This window comes from Phyllobates terribilis, unplaced genomic scaffold (assembly GCF_046119375.1).
Source record: "Phyllobates terribilis strain yellow unplaced genomic scaffold, ASM4611937v1 Scaffold_5__5_contigs__length_657084704, whole genome shotgun sequence".
NCBI classification, from domain to species: Eukaryota; Metazoa; Chordata; class Amphibia; order Anura; family Dendrobatidae; genus Phyllobates; species Phyllobates terribilis.
The window spans coordinates 192804208-192822646 of record NW_027362765.1 but is presented as its reverse complement, the minus strand read 5'-3'; the positions used below and the strand labels follow the sequence as shown (position 1 = coordinate 192822646).

At 44.6% G+C, this 18439-nt stretch overlaps 1 protein-coding gene across 2 annotated transcripts in view; it reads left to right on the top strand.

Moving 5' to 3' along the window:
• Window positions 1-18439, top strand: part of ETV4 (ETS variant transcription factor 4) — a 52598-nt gene that overhangs the window by 24191 nt on the left and 9968 nt on the right. For both annotated transcript variants that reach the window (XM_073683656.1, XM_073683655.1), the window contains exons 6-8: window positions 10535-10658; window positions 10768-10926; window positions 11127-11380. In XM_073683656.1, the coding sequence (XP_073539757.1) occupies window positions 10535-10658; window positions 10768-10926; window positions 11127-11380 (537 nt within the window). The remainder of the gene's footprint in view (window positions 1-10534; window positions 10659-10767; window positions 10927-11126; window positions 11381-18439) is intronic.

Below are 18439 nucleotides of genomic sequence, written 5' to 3'. Positions count from 1 at the left end.
GTCTGGTCTATGGTATGTAACCCTACAAAGCACTATTGCCTGATTCAAAAATATCTCCCGGATCTGCACATTCCTCAACCATGAATCTGCAAAAACACTAGTGCACGCCCTCATCTCCCGCCTTGACTACTGCAACCTCCTGCTCTGTGGCCTCCCTTCCAACACTCTCGCACCCCTCCAATTCATCCTAAACTCTGCTGCCCGACTAATCCACCTGTCCCCCCGCTATTCCCCGGCCTCTCCTCTTTGTCAATCTCTTCACTGGCTCCCCATTGCTCAGACTCCAGTTCAAAACCCTAACCATGACATACAAAGCCATCCACAACCTGTGTCCTCCATATATCTGTGACCTAGTCTCCCGGTACTTACCTGCACGCAACCTCCGATCCTCACAAGATCTCCTTCTCTACTCCCCTCTTATCTCCTCCTCCCACAATTGCATACAAGATTTCTCCCGTGCATCCCCCCTACTCTGGAACTGTCTACACCAACACATCAGACTCGTCGACCATGGAAACTTTCAAAAGGAGCCTGAAGACCCACCTCTTCCGACAAGCCTACAACCTGCATTAATCATCGCTCCACGACCAGCTCTACCCTCACCTACTGTATCCTCACCCATCCCTTGTAGATTGAGCCCTCGCGGGCAGGGTCCTCGCTCCTCCTGTACCAGTCGCTGTCACATTGTGTTCAAGATTATTGTAATTGTTCTTGTATGTATACCCCTTTTTCACATGTAAAGTGCCATGGAATAAATAGCGCTATAATAATAATTAATAATAATAATCTTCCATTTTTGACAACATGAATGCATAAACATGAAGAAATATATATTTTGTAATTGTTTAATCTTTAACCTGGTTTCTTTCTATTTTTTTATATGCCTTCGTTATGTAGGTTGGTAAAGGGAGGCTGGCATATACAGTACATGGATTTGTGCTAATCCTGCTGCTGAGGACAGCGTAGACTAATGAGCTGGTCCTTCATGTCCTCTTAGCACTATGCTGCGATTACTGTGCATTTACAGATAAAAGAAAATGGCAAATCCATCTCCTTGACTGCTTTATCTGCATTTGTTACTTAGTTAATTCTCTTTAAGGGCTTATAAAATATTAATGCAGCAATAAAGGGAATGGCTCTTAAATGCTTCATTATAGTATGTTTGTTCTCTTTAGTTTTTGTTTTGTGGAGGAGGCCTGAAAACACTTAATAAGATTTTTGTACTATGACCGTTTTAGAAGGTTCTACTGGGGAAAGCCCCAATGTTTTCCGACTTTAGGAGTGATGTTTCTGAACTGTAGCCTGGGGCAACTGCTGGTTCCCAGGACTAGGAAATGTCACTTATAAATAATTGCCTACATCACAGCCAGCTTTTCACCATTCATGCTTTATAGAAGAAGAGGAGGACAGGAGCTCGGCATTCTTCTGTCGGGGAGACTTGAAGTACAATCCTATCTCTCTGGGGAACACTTCTTTAGGCTTCACTAATGGTCTTATTGTGAAATCTCTTCTGACAAAAATCCCCATTTTTCCTTCCAAGTAGAGCTGATGAATTACATACTAGCAGATATTAATTCAAGACAATTTTAAATCTCAAAAAAAATCAAAACATGATGAGAACAACAAGACAAACAAAACATTATTTCAAGGTAACTTCGACCTAAAATGTATTCATGCTTGAAAACAGTATGCTCTTTTAATAGGGAGGTGGCATAAGGGAACTCTTTATCTATAGTATCCATAGCAGTTGTCAGTCTTGGGTAGACCTTTTTTGGTCTTTTATTTGGAGTGATATTGCAGTCCTCCATACAGAATAATGGGGCCCCACACAGTCCTCCATACAGAATTATGGGGTCCCACATAGGGGTGGTGGTTCTGGTGTCGCAGGCCAAGTATAATCACCCTGTTGGCCAGATTTGGCCCACAGGCCAGAGTTTGAAATGTGTGGTGTAGATCATGTGAGCTGAAAGGGTTATCCCACTAAATACACTCGTCACTTATCAATTGAGTTTGTGCGATTGGAGGGGTTGTGTGCATGGGTGACTGGCTCCGTTTCCTATGTGCTTTGGTACTATTGTCCGGTCCCCATAGTAAAATGAGCATGGATATGCATGCACACTACTGCACTACTCACACGGGACTTTGGGACCTCTGTTCTTGAGATCAGACATAGTCCTAGCAGTCCAGAACCTGGTCACCCACTTACCCCTGTGATCATTCATTTATTACTTAATCTGTTGATAGATGATAAAAGTTTCTAATTGACCATTCTTTTGACTAACCATACACTTTCCTTGCATCAAGCATGTCAAAGTGGCTCTTGCTACAATCAACAAATCAATGGCTGTTTTTTTTTTTCTATTTTCTTTTTTTTTTTTTGCAAAAGAGGTTATTTTACAGCATATGTATTGTCTAGTAATCTCTGCCTTTTACAAAATGGGTTTCTATGGCCACGTTCAGATCTTTGCTCTGGGAAATGAACACTAGAATGAAATCGGGAGCCATCGGTAGTCTGGATTCTGTTTCATCACACAGAATTTCCCTTTGACTTTGCTCTGGATAATTCAGTTTACAGGCAGCAGTAATATTAAGACAGTCTGCCCCTGAAGGAAGTGGCATCCCCAGTGAGAGCCTTGCAACTATGTTACACCATCCCCTGACACTTGTCACATGGCTACACTGGAACTGCAAACAAGCAATTTCTAGTGAGTAGCGAGAGAATAAAGACGTCATTGCCTGGTGTCTAATTATTTTAAATACTCTTCTCTGGGCTCTTCTACTGTCACATGGCTCCCACAGGAAATGATGCAAAAAGTCAAATTTTTACATTCATGTAGAATTGATTGTTTTGCTCACTCTGTACTGAGCAGCCGGCCATTCACTGTGCCTTTACTTATTGTTTGTAGTATTGTATATTATTTTTAACTTGTAGAGATGTAAATACTTATATGCGCATGTAGCTCTTTCAAAGAAAAGTCCAACAATACCTTTACATGGCCAGTCCGTTCCTCCATTATCAAGAAATCAGCATTTTATATTGATATTCAAATGAGGCTGAAGAACTATGGTAGATCTGAGGCATCTGTCACTCCAAATCTATTCCCAGCCCAGCACCGCGGGTAATAGAGCTGGAGTGACAGAGGCTTCAGATCTACAAATAACTCTTCAGCCTCATTTGCATATCACTGCAAATGCTGATTTCTCAGTAATGGAGGAACAGAATGACCATGTAAAGGTATTGTTGGACTTGTCTTTGAAAGGGCTACATGCGTATATGAATAGTTTGGGGGTGAAATCCTGCTGACAAATTCCTTTTAAAGAAAAATAAAACCTGCTCCCCTACCAGACACCCACCACTCAGTGCTGCTGCTTGTGGTCTCTACTCTTTGTTGTGGATAGAGGTGTCAGTAGCCACTTATTAGTTGCCATGGTCAAGATTTATCCAAGCTGGAGTAGAGCTAGGAGACTGGTTGAAGCAGTCCTGTTCTGCCTGAACCAGAAAATTAAAAATTCAGTGTAAAAAAAAAAAAGCAGAAGCTTCTGATTGGCAGCAGTGGTCACATTATGCCCCCTATCGTAGAAGATGAGTGGGGATTTAATGGGCATGTGGTTCGGTTCCCCCGTACCACTTTATTTTAAGCTCTGCATCCCCTGCTTTTAAGTTTGACAAACTTTATTTTTCCCAGTTAGTGGCCAAAGTTGAATTTTCTAAGCCCCATTTTAAAATCTGTGGCAAAACCCCTATCGTTTAATACTCCTAATTTTGCGCTTGATGAGATCACAGTAGAAAAATTCTTATTGATGTCACAGAACAAAATCATATGCTACTGAAGAAATGATGAGAATGAGCACAATGATATCACGGCACATATGTAATGCCCAAAGTAACTGCATAGGAATATTAATAGGTCACTGTGATGTCAATTTAGAAATGATCAACACATTGATCATGGTTCAACATTTTTGTTACTAAACATGAATAATGCACACAGCAAAGTCACAGTATAAAGATAATACACTGAAGTCAAAGTAAAGGATTAATCAAGCAATGGCGAAGAACGAAGGAACTCTCCAAATAAGATGACTTTTACTATCTGATGAGTATCTGTTTGCTATTGCTTGGATTTACATTGTTGCTGGTGACGCGCCCCTGGGCCTGCTGTGTCGCGCAGCGTCTCGCGCACGGGGGCTTACCCGGAACCGGATCAGATGAGGGTTGTAGTCTCCGAGTGGCGGGGACCCGGTCCGTGCCCAGGGAGTCAAACTCGGTGTGTGGCAGTCTTGATAGGTGTTATTTGAGTGTCGACTACGCCACCCGTTGATTTGCAGCTATGGAGCTGCCGCTGCAGGGCAGACCTCTGAGGCCGGTGTAGAATTGTGCAGCGTGATGGTATAACCCCCAACGGGAGGGGTATGGCCTCGGGGCAGCCGACGTGGAAGATGGGGGTAGCAGGAACCACTCAGACGGTGCGGTGTAATTCAGGGTCTTTACTGGTAACAACGATAGACCCTCCCGGAGTACTTGCTAGCGAACGGGGCCTGGTCAGTCCTTGAGCAGATGGGATCTCCCCTGGCCAGGCAGAGTTGTAGGCCTCCCAAACTGACTGTACTCTTCTGGCTACCTTGCTAGAAGCGGATATAAGTAGCCCACGTCCCTGAGTGTGCCGTGTGGTGCTCACCCGTATGGCCGGTGACTCGGGGCCTTCTAATGGCTTCCGCTCCACGATGGCGGTGCTGGTCCCACGCGTGTGACCTTGCCTTCGGGTTTCTGGGCCTGAGGACCTGAAATCCCCTGCCGGTCGGCTTCTGCTGCTGGGTAAGAGTTAGTCCCCACAGCCTCGGACGCCGGGTCCGGTAAGAAATCTTCTCAGTCAGGGCGAGCTCTGCAGCTGCCAGCCCCTGACTCGTAGTAGTATTGCTCCCACTGAGCTTCTGCTGTTTCTTCCTATGACTGTTTCTCGTCTCTACTCTCCTAGACTCCTAACCCTGCCTCAGCCCCGGGTTTTTATAGGGGAAGTTCTTCCCCTCCCAAGACTGGGCAGGAGGTGTGGCATGCACAGGATCTCTGACCAAAGGACCTCCCACCTGCTCTCAGACATAACATTACATTACTGTGGAAACCAGACCCCTGGGGTGCCACATTCCCCCCTAGTGAAATTTAGTACTCCGGGACTAAACATATTTTAGAAAAACATAAGATATAACAACAATAATAGTACAATAAGAAGAAACACATAAAGGTGGTCACGGCATGTCCGTAACCGGGTGCAGTCTTTGAAGAAAAGCAAGGTGTCCATTTCACCAAAACAGGGAGACGTAACCAGGTAGGGGTTTGTCCTGCCCCGAGTCCTTAACAGTCTTTAGTCCGTCCTGGGTTACGCTCCAACTATGTACAAAGGATTCCCGGTGAATCCACCAAGGACTCCTACAAATAACTAGAAACACAAAATTATACACAAGCAACAATACACAGGTAAACATAAATAAAACAATTTATACACTTCAAATCCTCCAACGTGCGGGTAACTGGCCTCTAGTGGCCCTACGGAGCTGACTGTCTAGCCCTGAACTACAGGGTGTAGGAGCTGTCAAGGGTAAACTGGGCAGCTGTCTACCGGCTCTTTGGCTCACTAGGGATATGGCAGGCTCACTGCAAGCAGAGGGTTGATCCTCCTGGTCTGCGGGTGTGGGGTCTTCTGCCTCCTGGACCGGCTGTTCTTCCAGCTCTACCTGTTGCTCCGTAGGTGCTTGGGATGCTGGTTGGAGGAAGGTGAGTACGGGTACCACAACTGCACCATTGACTTGAGTCCAAGACCGAGGGAAGTCCCCGAGCACAGTACTAACCATATCTTCCCTTTCCTCTACGGGTCGATGGTCTTCTTGTTCCTCTTCAGGGTTCCTCAGTTGTTCGGGACACTTCTTCAGGTGGTCCCGGGATACAATGGCTGTGGTTTCCCCTCCGTCTTTACTGATGGTACAAACCTTCGGGTTCTCGTGGCTTGAGGGCAGTACGGTGTACGGGTCCTTCTCCCACTGGTCGTCCAACTTGTGGAGCCGTCTCTTCCTCTTCAAGACCTGCTCTCCGGGTACCAGGGGAACAGCGGGAGCATACTGGTTGTAAGTTTTCTCTTGTCTTTCCCTAGCCTGACAGAGACTTCGCTCCACGCTCTCCTGTACTCTCCGGTACTGCTGCTGCCTCTCTGTGTCCCAATCTGCTTCTGGTGAAGTGTCCTCGGGTGTCAGGACTCCCATTTCCAGGTCAACAGCCTGTCCTCGTTTCCCACTCCATCAGGGTCGGTCTGCTTAATGGCCCTCAGGGCCTCTTGTAGGTTTAGTGCATAGTCCCTTATACTCTCATGCGCTCGCTGCTTGCACCCGTAGAATCTAAGCTTAATCTCGGCTGAGGTGCGGGTATCAAAGGTGTCCTTCAGCCGGGTTAGTATCCCTGCGACAGTCTTCCTCCCAGGTGGCCAGGATTTTACTTCCCTTTTGGCTGCCCCGGTTAGTTGGGCCACCAGGATGCTCACTTTTTGCTCTTCTGTGAGGGGGTACACCTGGAAGAGGCTATCCAGCTTTTCTCTAAAGTCATGCAGGGTATGTGACTCCCCTGAGTACTGGGGTAGCCAAGCTGCTCCCGGGATATAGGGCATGGTGAAGGGCATAACTGCAGCAGCGGTGGCGCTGGCGGGGGTTGAGGCAGTGAAGCTCTCCTCCGCATCCGACATCTTCCTCCCCCCTAGTGGACCGTGGCCTACCTTGCGATGATCCTGTTCCGTAGGCCGCGGCTCCGCAGTAGATCGTCAGGGTTGAGGACCTTCCGTCGCGCTCCGGTGACGTCGGCGTCTGCTGGGCTCCTTCCAGGACCTTACGCAACGTCCGGACGTGAGGCGGGGCTTCAGTTCTCGCGCGCTTTCGGAGTCCACGCCCCTTTTCTTCCCGCGCGGCGTCCTCAAGATGGTGTCCAATGGCGGGAAAACTCCACGGATGGCGGGAAGAAGGCCGAAGATGGCGCCGGATGGCGGGAAAACTTCGCGGATGGCGGGAAGAAGGCAGAAGATGGCGCCGGATGGGGGGAAACCACTGGTAAGTTTGAACAGTCTTTGCTTTTCAGGCACGCAGTACCCGGTGGTTGCGGGCACGAAATCCTGCCGACTACGCCAAAGTTGACGCGCCCCTGGGCCTGCTGTGTCGCGCAGCGTCTCGCGCACGGGGGCTTACCCGGAACCGGATCAGATGAGGGTTGTAGTCTCAGTGGCGGGGACCCGGTCCGTGCCCAGGGAGTCAAACTCAGTGTGTGGCAGTCTTGATAGGTGTTATTTGAGTGTAGACTACGCCACCCATTGATTTGCAGCTATGGAGCTGCCGCTGCAGGGCAGACCGCTGAGGCCGGTGTAGAATTGTGCAGCGTGATAGTATAACCCCCAACGGGAGGGGTATGGCCTCGGGGCAGTCGACGTGGAAGATGGGGGTAGCAGGAACCACTCAGACGGTGCGGTGTAATTCAGGGTCTTTACTGGTAACAACGATAGACCCTCCCGGAGTACTTGCTAGGGAACGGGGCCTGGTCAGTCCTTGAGCAGATGGGATCTCCCCTGGTCAGGCAGAGTTGTAAGCCTCCCAAACTGACTGTACTCTTCTGGCTACCTTGCTAGAAGCGGATATAAGTAGCCCACGTCCCTGAGTGTGCCGTGTGGTGCTCACCCGTATGGCCGGTGACTCGGGGCCTTCTAATGGCTTCCGCTCCACGATGGCGGTGCTGGTCCCACGCGTGTGACCTTGCCTTCGGGTTTCTGGGCCTGAGGACCTGAAATCCCCTGCCGGTCGGCTTCTGCTGCTGGGTAAGAGTTAGTCCCCACAGCCTCGGACGCCGGGTCCGGTAAGAAATCTTCTCAGTCAGGGCGAGCTCTGCAGCTGCCAGCCCCTGACTCGTAGTAGTATTGCTCCCACTGAGCTTCTGCTGTTTCTTCCTATGACCGTTTCTCGTCTCTACTCTCCTAGACTCCTAACCCTGCCTCAGCCCCGGGTTTTTATAGGGGAAGTTCTTCCCCCTCCCAAGACTGGGCAGGAGGTGTGGCATGCACAGGATCTCTGACCAAAGGACCTCCCACCTGCTCTCAGACATAACATTACATTACTGTGGAAACCAGACCCCTGGGGTGCCACACTGGTTTTATGTCTGAGCACCAGTTAATCTTGTGAGCTCTGCGACCGCTGAATTTCTACTTTCACGGATGGTCCATTGCAGTAATCTGGTTTAAGATAGCAAAGAAATATGGCTTGGCACTATCAGGCAAAGTAATGGGGTAATTAAGTAATTCCACAAAACCGATAATAAACACTACTACATTATACAAAACAGATAATATTGGTGCTGTACAAATGTAGTAGACAATGTAATATAATGGAAAGAACCCATTAACTATCCCTGTACAGGGAAATCCCAAAGGTTTTCCATCCCTTTAATTGGTGGGGGTCAGATCTAGAATCTCCACAAACCAAAATTTGTGAATATCTGCATTTGGCCTTAGAATCTGTGGGAATTCCAGTGATCAATCGATTTTTCTAGAATGATGGCATATCCTAGTATTCTGTGCCATCCCTTTGAGGTGGAACTACTTCTTTAATGCAGGAATTAATAACCTCTGCTTTTTGCCAGCTTAGTCCCTACAACTACAACCTCTGCACCCCCTATAGTTCTGTCCCTGCCTAGTTGGACATGTTACAAAATCTTGTAGCGTTTTAATATGTGAAGTGTTTTCTGCACAGGAGGTATGACGTGGCTAAATGTGTTTTTATATCCAGAGGATCAAGAGGTCAGTAGCCAGGCAAGACTTAAACTACGTCATGGAAGTTAGAGTTGGAAAAGGGGAAAAAACAAACCTAGGAGACTAAAAAAAAAAACTCAAGTAAAACAATTACTGCTTTAGCCAGAACTTTCTCAAAATTCTAAATTAATAAAAATGTGGTAAACATTAGAAAGGAACCGGCATGTCTAGAGTAAAACTACTTTTTCGTAATAAATATTAATCTCATTCCATTGAAATATATTAGTTATTACCAGTGGAAAACATTTGTCATGTTACCTGAAAGTACCTTGAAATGTCCTCCAGGCCTGTACTTTCAAATATTGGGTGGGTCTTATAAAGCATTGCCAGACTACTTAAGTGTTTATAATTGCTGTTAATTGCTAAGTAGGAAGTGCAGTTCGTGGCTTTCAGGATTAAATCTGGTAGAGAAAAAGATAGTAGGCTGTACTAGCCTGAACTATTAATATGAAATGGTTAACTGTCATTAATGGCCCACTTAGACAAACCAATGCTCAAAGAATAAGCATTCGTAGGAATACTCGTTCCTGACTATCTGCCCATCTAAACAGGGTTGCAATCGCCCAATGACAGAGCAAAACACTCATTCGCCAGCTGCAAGATTTTTTTTTTTTTTCCTTTTTAACCAGGCTTAAAAATCTTTGACAGCGCCTCATCCTGTGTAAACATGCTGCCTACAACATGAAAATCCATTGGCACTGGACAATCATATTAAATGTCCGGTGATTTGGTTTGCATGTAGCCAATCTGGAGTGGATGAATGTTTTTAGATCAGCCCATGCAAAGGGGCAATAACTAAAACTGGAAATGTCAGCCAAAACTGCTGATTTCAGTGGATCCAGACTCTGGCCACGAAACACGGATAAGTGAAAGTGGCCTGAACATGCATGGGCAGTTTTTGTTTTCGAGTCCACAAGCTACCATGGACTTTTAGTTATCCATATTTGATCATTATTTTATTTTTTTCCCCCAAGAAAGAACTCTTAAAAGGTTTTACTATTCTGCACGGTGACTCAGTGGTTAGCACTACAGCCCTGCAGCACTGGGGTCCTGGGTTCAAATCCCTCCAAGAACAACATCTGCAAGGAGTTTGTATGTTCTCCCTGTGTTTGTGTGGGTTTCCGCTGGGTTCTCCGGTTTCCTCCCACATTCCAAAGACATACTGATAGGGAATCTAGATTGTGAGCCCCAGTGGTGACAGCAATGATGTCTAAAGCGCTGCGGAATATGATGGCGCCATATAAGTGAAATTAATAAATAAATAATTCTGCAGTAGCACTACTGCATTAGATTTTCTATTTTAGACAAGATTTGACTGCTTTTACTCACATTTCAAGTGTTTTGGCAGTTTATCCCTAATGTAAAGCCCCATGCACACATGGGTATTTCTGAACTGTAACATGACAACAATAGACTTTTATAAGGCTTTACGCTATATACATATTCCTCTGAATTGTGACCTACAGTGCGGCATGGCATGAAACTAAAACCATTTTCTCCCATAGAAGCAATGAAAGAACTCTCGAATATAGTGCAATACTGACTGCATGTAGTGTCTTTTACAACATAGGGAGACAATGAGTAAGACCTAAAATATCGCCCATTGAAAACTACATGAGAAATGCTGATTTTCTTGCAAACTAATACTGTTTAGAACATTTTACTGGTTTATTTTAGTCTATTTACCTAGCTCTTATTTTTCTTAAAAGTTGCTTTTCACAGCCCACCGGTGAAAATCAAAAAGGAACAGCCAAGCTCTTGTTCAGACCCCAGTCTTTCATGCAGCCAAAAACCGTTTCAGTATCGAAATGGGGAACAGTGCCTTTATGCTAGGTGAGGATTATGGTTTCTTTGCTCCATGGTTAAAGTAAGGTTGGACAGATGATTACTGATTTGTTGCACTGGTTCAGCATTGTAGTTAAAACTTTCCTTCTGTCTCTAGTGCCTATGACCAAACATCAAGACAAGTCAACATCAAGTCCCCAAATCAGGGTGCTCAAGTGTCACCACTCCCCCACTTTTCCAGACAGGACCGAGGATATGTCAACCCACAGAGCTCATCACAGTCTGCTCAGTCTGGAGGCTATCTCATGGAACATGGGTAAGTATAGTTGACCATAAATGCCAGCACCATCTGCAGAAGTGTTCTTCTGTAGTGGAATCCCATAATACGATATTTGTAGTCCTCTTTAAAGTCTAGCCATACACAGCCCAAATGACATACCTTCAAAAATCCCCCCCCCCCCCCCCAAAAGAAAAGTGTATTGCTTTTTCTTCTAACACCTCTACTATAATATTTAGATCCCGATACCAACAGCAGCTGCCCGAGATGTGCCACTCCTTTCCATCCACACAGAACATGAATAGGGAGTCTTCAGCTAACTACCAACGCCAGATGTCTGAGCCATGTGTCCAGTATCCACAGCAAAGCTTCAAACAGGAGTACCATGATCCCATGTATGACCAGGCAAGCCATGCTGTAACCAGCAGGCCTCATCGGTACCAACCCAATGTGGTAATCAAGCAGGAACAAACAGACTATGCATATGATTCAGGTAAGACATTGTGAACTAGACATATTGAAACGACTTTACCATCCTAACCTTCCACAACCCAACCAAATGTTCCACATATTTTACATGGACACTACTGAACAACCCCTTAAGTTCTGAAGTGCACAATATAAATTAAAAATCATATACTTCTGATTTTGGCGCTCTTTCCAGCGGTCATATGACTGCTATGTTACTCGACTGCTGGGTAGACATATCGCCATCATAAGGCATAGCGCCGGTCCGGGAAGCATGTTTTTGTTTTATATTTTTTTGGGCACTTTAGCAGTTAGGTTATCCGCTATTGGACAGTCCCCTTTTTCATATACCCTATGTCCACTCCCTATCTGACTCAGCGGTAGCAAGTATTACAAGGTCCACCATTCATTTGAATGGGCACCATGTAACAACTGATTTTTTTATTTATATTTTTTTTCTGCAGGAAATGTGTTTTGCAAAAGTTTCTGCATTAGATGATGGCCAGAAATTAGCGTAGCCGGTCAAAGCTGAAGGAAGTAGGCCCTGGAATAAACCCCACACTATAAACTATAGTATGCAAGGCACATGAGAACACTTAAAAATAACCCCTTTATGTATGGGACTAAGAACTAACAGGCAGGTAAGTTGCTAACTACCCACCTGTTCTGCACGGGGACGATGTCTGCTGGCTCAGCCGGTGATTTTTGGTTCACTTCACCTCTCGTCAATGGAGCAGTTCTTCCTATTAGTCAACTCTGTCAATGGTGCATTGCTGCTGACTTTTTGTTGATTGATGGCTGGCTCCTCGAAGTTGGGCAGTGGGGAGCCGGCCATCCAATCTGCAGATCATCAGCCAAGACACCCAGGCAACTGAGCAGTAGAGAAGACATTGCCCTGTCGACATGACGTCTGTGGTCTGTACCCGCTGTGAGCCAGCAAAAATCTGCCAGGAGCAGAGCAGACAGATGGTTAGCAACTACCTGCCTGTTAGTTCATAGCCCTATGCGTGAAAATAAGAATTCTCAAATAGCCCCTTTGTGTTTTCATGACCCCTGCATATGATCATTTTGTGGGCTTTATTCCAGGCCTTACAACCTTCCATGGCTGAATTTGATTGATCTAGTCAACAAAATTTAAAAAAAGTGTACTTTAACCAATGACCAGTAAATTAAGAACAACAAACTTGGTTGATGGCCTCATCAAGGCCCTGTACACATGCCATAGCTGACAACTGAGTGCTCATCCAGCTGTCGGCTAGCTTTCTTGAGTTCCTCATACACACATTTAGCCTGGCCAAATGTTCATGGTTTCAAAGAGTGGAGAAACCCATTGCCAGACAGTTCCAGCAGAAGCTTTTCTCCTGACTAACAAAAAGAGTCCTCCTTTGTTGGAAGAGTGGGCAGTCACCCATACACTTTTTAGTCTGCGTTTGGGGCCTTTTACTTAAATGATGATGACTGGCCTTACAAGTATCTTCAGTGATTGAAACTTTTAAAGTGTTAATTTCTACCTAAGAAGTTAATGAAGATTCTCTGGTAGATGTTGATCGTATCATCTGAAAGTCTAAAGGGTCATTATTTGTCGGTCATATACAATAATGGAGCCGGCAGTGGTTTCTTTAAATCTGTATTCCTGTTGCCTCCATGCAGTCTCTTCCTTACTAATGAGCTAACATCTGTCTGGTCCATCCAACACCGCGTCTCCACATACGTTGGAGTGTAAATAAAACTACTTGTTTCAGGCACTTATATGAATTAAGAAAAGTGTGTTCTAAAACTCCCGAGAACGGCTGGCCGTGAAACGACACAGCTAGACCTGTCAGAAGCCTGGTTTGTGTTAGAAATGGAGTTTTAATTTCCTCCGGTTTCCTCTGCTCCTGGAAAAGTTATAATGTATAGCTGAATAAATGGTTTTGTCTGTATAGTGATACTTTTATGTGAGGTTTTGTCTTTAGTCTGGTGCTGATCTATGACGTTAGGAGGCATTTATGACTTTTTGACTATATAGTACACATTTTTATTTAGTGATGTAATGGCACTATTATATAGAGCTATATGTATGCATTCACACAATATGGCAGATTTATCAGAACCGTCAAACAGCAGAGCTTTTATTTTTCCAAAGGAGCGTTAGAAATGAAAGCTGTATGGTGAATGGTTGCTATGGGGCAACGATGATGGTAATACTGTGAGACTGATCTGATAAACCTGGCAATAAATCTTATTTGATTTAAAGGGTTTTACTCATACTTGTCAACTTTTGAGAACTGACTTTATGGAGATGCACCCCTTTGTTTCAGCCCACGTTCAATTTTGAAGCACCCCTGTCACCCATGAAATAAAAGCAGTGGTAAACAAAATTGAAAGTACATTACCTTGTCACCTGTAGTCCTATGTAACACCATAGCAGTGTACAGAGCTGTTCTTTGCAGTCCTATGTAACACTATTGTATGTTGACCATATAGTGGTAGATACTAGTTCTACACAGGTGCTCTGCAAACCTCACATGTGTAAAATGTACAGATAAATCCAGTGGCTTTCTCTGATCATAGTCACTGATTTATTTATTTTATATTTTTTCTTTTCCATCTGGTCCTGACTGTCATGACCACTTCTTCCATCCATCACTCCTCTCTGCCGAATGTAGGAATTTTTTTTGCCATTCTTTTTCCAGCACTGCTGCTCAAACCAGATAGTGCTATATCCATCCACTGTCACAGGCAGTAATTATACCCTCCTGGTGGCTGACACAATAATGGTGCCCTTTGTGTCCCCACATGGGAATAATGACCCCCTTGGTGCTTTCGTACAGTAATAGTGCCTTCTCTGTGCCCTAATTTTATCCTTGGTGCACATTCAATGCATCCATATGGTTTTAGTGTCGTATTTATGCAAACAGAAAATGTAAACTTTACTTATAAAGCTGCCATGACAAGTAGAGATATGCTCAGCTTGCGGTCTGCATCAAATGCTGGTGGCGTGATGCTCTGATTCTCCATCAGACAGCAGGCCTAAATGCCTGTGACTTGAAAAAGTAAGTGGAGGGGCAGGGAGCAGATGGTTTTCTGCTCCGTCATACAGTTTTTGTCTTGGAGGTTGGCCAACTCCTTTGGGAGTCCAGGATGTCTCACTCATTTCTGGAAGTGTCCCAGATTTTCCAGTTGTAACTTATGGTTTTATGGAGACTTAACTTATATTAAAATGATGGAAAACAGATTACAATCCTTACCAAAATTCTTTCACTTCTACCATGGTCTTCCTTTACTAGACTTACTCCATACAGCCTTGGTAACGTCGTCCTTTGCTTGCGTAGCATCACATCATCCAATAAGGAACAGCACTTTAGCCTTTGGCGTATATGTGATGTCACTGTGGGGACTTATCAGTATGGCTTTATTGTGTACCTATAGTTTAAAGTGTCCACTAGTGAAAGTTTTATACAAGTATAGGCTATCTTTTTGGATTTCCTACAGGTCCATTACTATTGTTTTACTATAAGGCAAGTCCAAGAGGACCCTTTTCACAAATGCAAGAAATAGATCATTGACTTTTATGGTGTAGGATCAATACTTATAGATGTACAAAGGGAAATGAAAGGGTATACACTGTATAAAGCCATGCACTATGGACTTAATGATTATCACTAATTGTCTAAATGATTTTATGATTAATGATAGTACCACGCACACGGCAACTAACACTGGCCATATATATGCAATAATTGTCGGTCAAGCACTCTATAGGCAGATGTAAGCATCTTTCTAAGGTCAAAAAAGATCTGACCAGTAAAAACTCAATCTGTCAGATACTTGTCCTGTTTTTATAGCCCCCAGAGACGTAACATTTTTGTGCCATCCTGTTAAAGGTAATCTGTCAGTAGGATCAACCCTCCTAAGCTGTCTATATGAACATGCAAGTCATAGGAAGTTGATTAAAATGATGCCTTGATATCTGCGATCTGATGTTACTCCCAAGAAATCCATGTTTTTAGTTATATGTAAATGAGCTGTTAAGATCTAAAGGCTGGAAAATGATCTCCCTGAGAATCTGCCTCCATACTTTATTTTAAAATGAAAAGGGGGTGTTACCATTGTGAGACATGTAGATCAGGAGAGCAGACTGTCAGTCATTACTTGTCTCACACTGGTAACTCCCTTTTCATTTTAAATAACCTCTGGAGGCAGATTTTCAGGGAGATCAGTTACCAGCATACAGATCTTTACAGCTCACTTACATATTGAGAGAAATTGTGGATGTCCACTTTTGATGACCTACATGCCCATATAGACGGCCTAGGAGGGTTGATCCTACACAGATTCCCTTTAAAAACCATGGACCCCTTTTTAATATGACCAGTTTCGATCTGCAGTCTTCATTCCTTTATTCAGTTTCAGACCCCCAGATATGAGCTTTGCTGCCTGGTCAAGGTTGATTTTTTTTTTTTTCTTATGGGAATGTCCCTCCCTCTGAAGAGAAACATTGTATCCAGAATTTTGTGTATCCAGGTCGCTGGTGTCTTCACTTTGTCGTGTACGAGCGCAGCTCCAAAACTGCACTTATTTCTACCGCTTGTGCTTTCCTCGTTATCTGTAACACATTTTCTCTGCTCTCCATAAAACTTTAGATACTTTCCCCCTGTTTACTGCAGATATATGTAAAAATCCCTTCCTTGAGAGAAAGCCATCAGGAGCTCACAGATTTGTAACATTTTTACTGCTTTAGTACCAACATATTCCGCTGTGTTTTTACACTGTCAGCATTGTCCCCATACAAACTCCTTACAGATGTTATGGAATTTGAATCCAGAAATTCTAAGCTGCGAGTCAACAGTGTTAACTACTGATCCCCCTTTCTGCCCATATATAAGGCAATTGACAATTAAAAAAAAAAAAAAAAAAAAAAAAAAATTCTGTCCAAAAATGTTCATAGCCTTTAAAGTCTATGGATGCTGCTGGGTAAAATCCAATGGCTGGTGGCTATTTATGAGAGAGAATTCAGTCAGTTTCTCTAGTTTTCCCTCATGCTTTACACTGCCACCATGCTTCATGATTGTGAAAAGAAAGACCAGCATAGGAGCCAATTTTTATCACAGAAGTAAAGAGAGCGTTTGTGGGATGAAGGCATGCTTGTTTCTATAGAATAGTTTTCCATTCTCGGACAAACATCTGCCACAGTTACTGTAGGGAGAGACTCTGCTCGTGACTTTACAGGAGTAGCTAGCTGCTGTGCACCCAGGCTTTCCTATAGATTAATGTAGGCCGTTATCAAGAGGAGTCTGGAAACTTTTGGCCAGGTGTTTCCACTTCCAAAGTTAAAAAATAACTGCAGCACAGACGCTCCTCCATGTGATGTGCGGCTGCACTTTCCTTACCGTCCCCTGACCTTGCATTTTCAAGCTCCAATTTTTCTGCATCCTCTAACAGGATTGCATTACGACCTTGAATTGTAGCCGGCTCCCTCCCACCTGCCTGCTAGTCACCAACACTCATACATGGGGCTTCTCGCTTTCTGAATGGAGTCTGAGGAATTTCATTCACAAAATGGAGGACAAGAGAAAGACAAGAAGTCCCCGTAGGGCTGTTCTGGTGCTGGCTTACAAAACTCTGCTGCTTTTTTCATAGGCAGCTGACATCATACCAGAAATATGGGCTGTCTTGTGGTAACACTATCTGTTACTGTATTTCTGCCCAAGGCTATTAAGGCGCTGGGAAAAAAAACAGCCCTCTATAGAGGTTACAAATACTCCACTGACAACCAAACTGCAGCCCTAACATTTACATTTAAAGGAGACGTTCCAGGAATAAGCAAAAAATGATGTGGAAATCGGAACTGAAACAACAAATTCAAGTTCTCTCCTTGGGAGTCCTGAGCCAGGAGTGTAATCTGCAGGTGCAATTCGGGGGATATTTATCAATGATTTCAGGGTTTGCATCACTTCTAGCTTTAAAATATTAGCCGTGCATGACTAATCTATTATCACTGTGGTCAGACCAAGACCTAGAGCTTTTAAGAACCTAGTTATGGTCCATGCCGGCTGGAGAACATTAATGCAAGCGTTTGTATATAGGACAGGTCAGAGACTCAACTCATTCTCAGTCACCAATACATAATATGGTCACGTCAACCGAAATCTAACCATATATTTCATATACACTGCTCAAAAAATAAAGGGAACACTCGAACACATCCTAGATCTGAATTAATGAAATATTCTCATTGAATACTTTGTTCTGTACAAAGTTGAATGTGCTGACAACAAAATCACACACAAATAATCAATGGAAATCAAATTTATTAACCAATGGAGGCCTGGATTTGGAGTCACCCCCAAAATTAAAGTGGAAAAACATACTACAGACTGATCCAACTTTGATATAATGTCCTTAAAACAAGTCAAAATGAGGCTCAGTATTGTGTGTGGCCTCCACGTGCCTGTATGACCGCCCTACAACGCCTGGGCATGCTCCTGATGAGGTTGCGGATGGTCTCCTGTGGGATCTCCTCCCAGACCTGGACTAAAGCATCTGCCAACTCCTGGACAGTCTGTGGTGCAACGTGACGTTAGTGGATGGAGCGAGACATGATGTCCCAGATGTGCTCAATCAGATTCAGATCTGGGGAACGGGCGGCCCAGTCCATAGCTTCAATGCCTTCATCTTGCAGGAACTGCTGACACACTCCAGCCACATGAGGTCTGGCATTGTACTGCATTAGGAGGAACCCAGGGCCAACCGCACCAGCATATGGTCTCACAAGGGGTCTGAGGATCTCATCTCGGTACCTAATGGCAGTCAGGCTACCTCTGGCGAGCACATGGAGGCCTGTGCAGCCCTCCAAATAAATGCCAACCCACACAATTACTGACCCACTGCCAAACCGGTCATGCTGAAGGATGTTGCAGGCAGCAGATCGCTCTCCACGGCGTCTCCAGACTCTGTCACGTCTGTCACATGTGCTCAGTGTGAACCTGCTTTCATCTGTGAAGAGCACAGGGCGCCAGTAGCGACTTTGCCCAGCCTGGTGTTCTGTGGCAAATGCCAAGCGTCCTGCACGGTGTTGGGCTGTGAGCACAACCCCCATCTA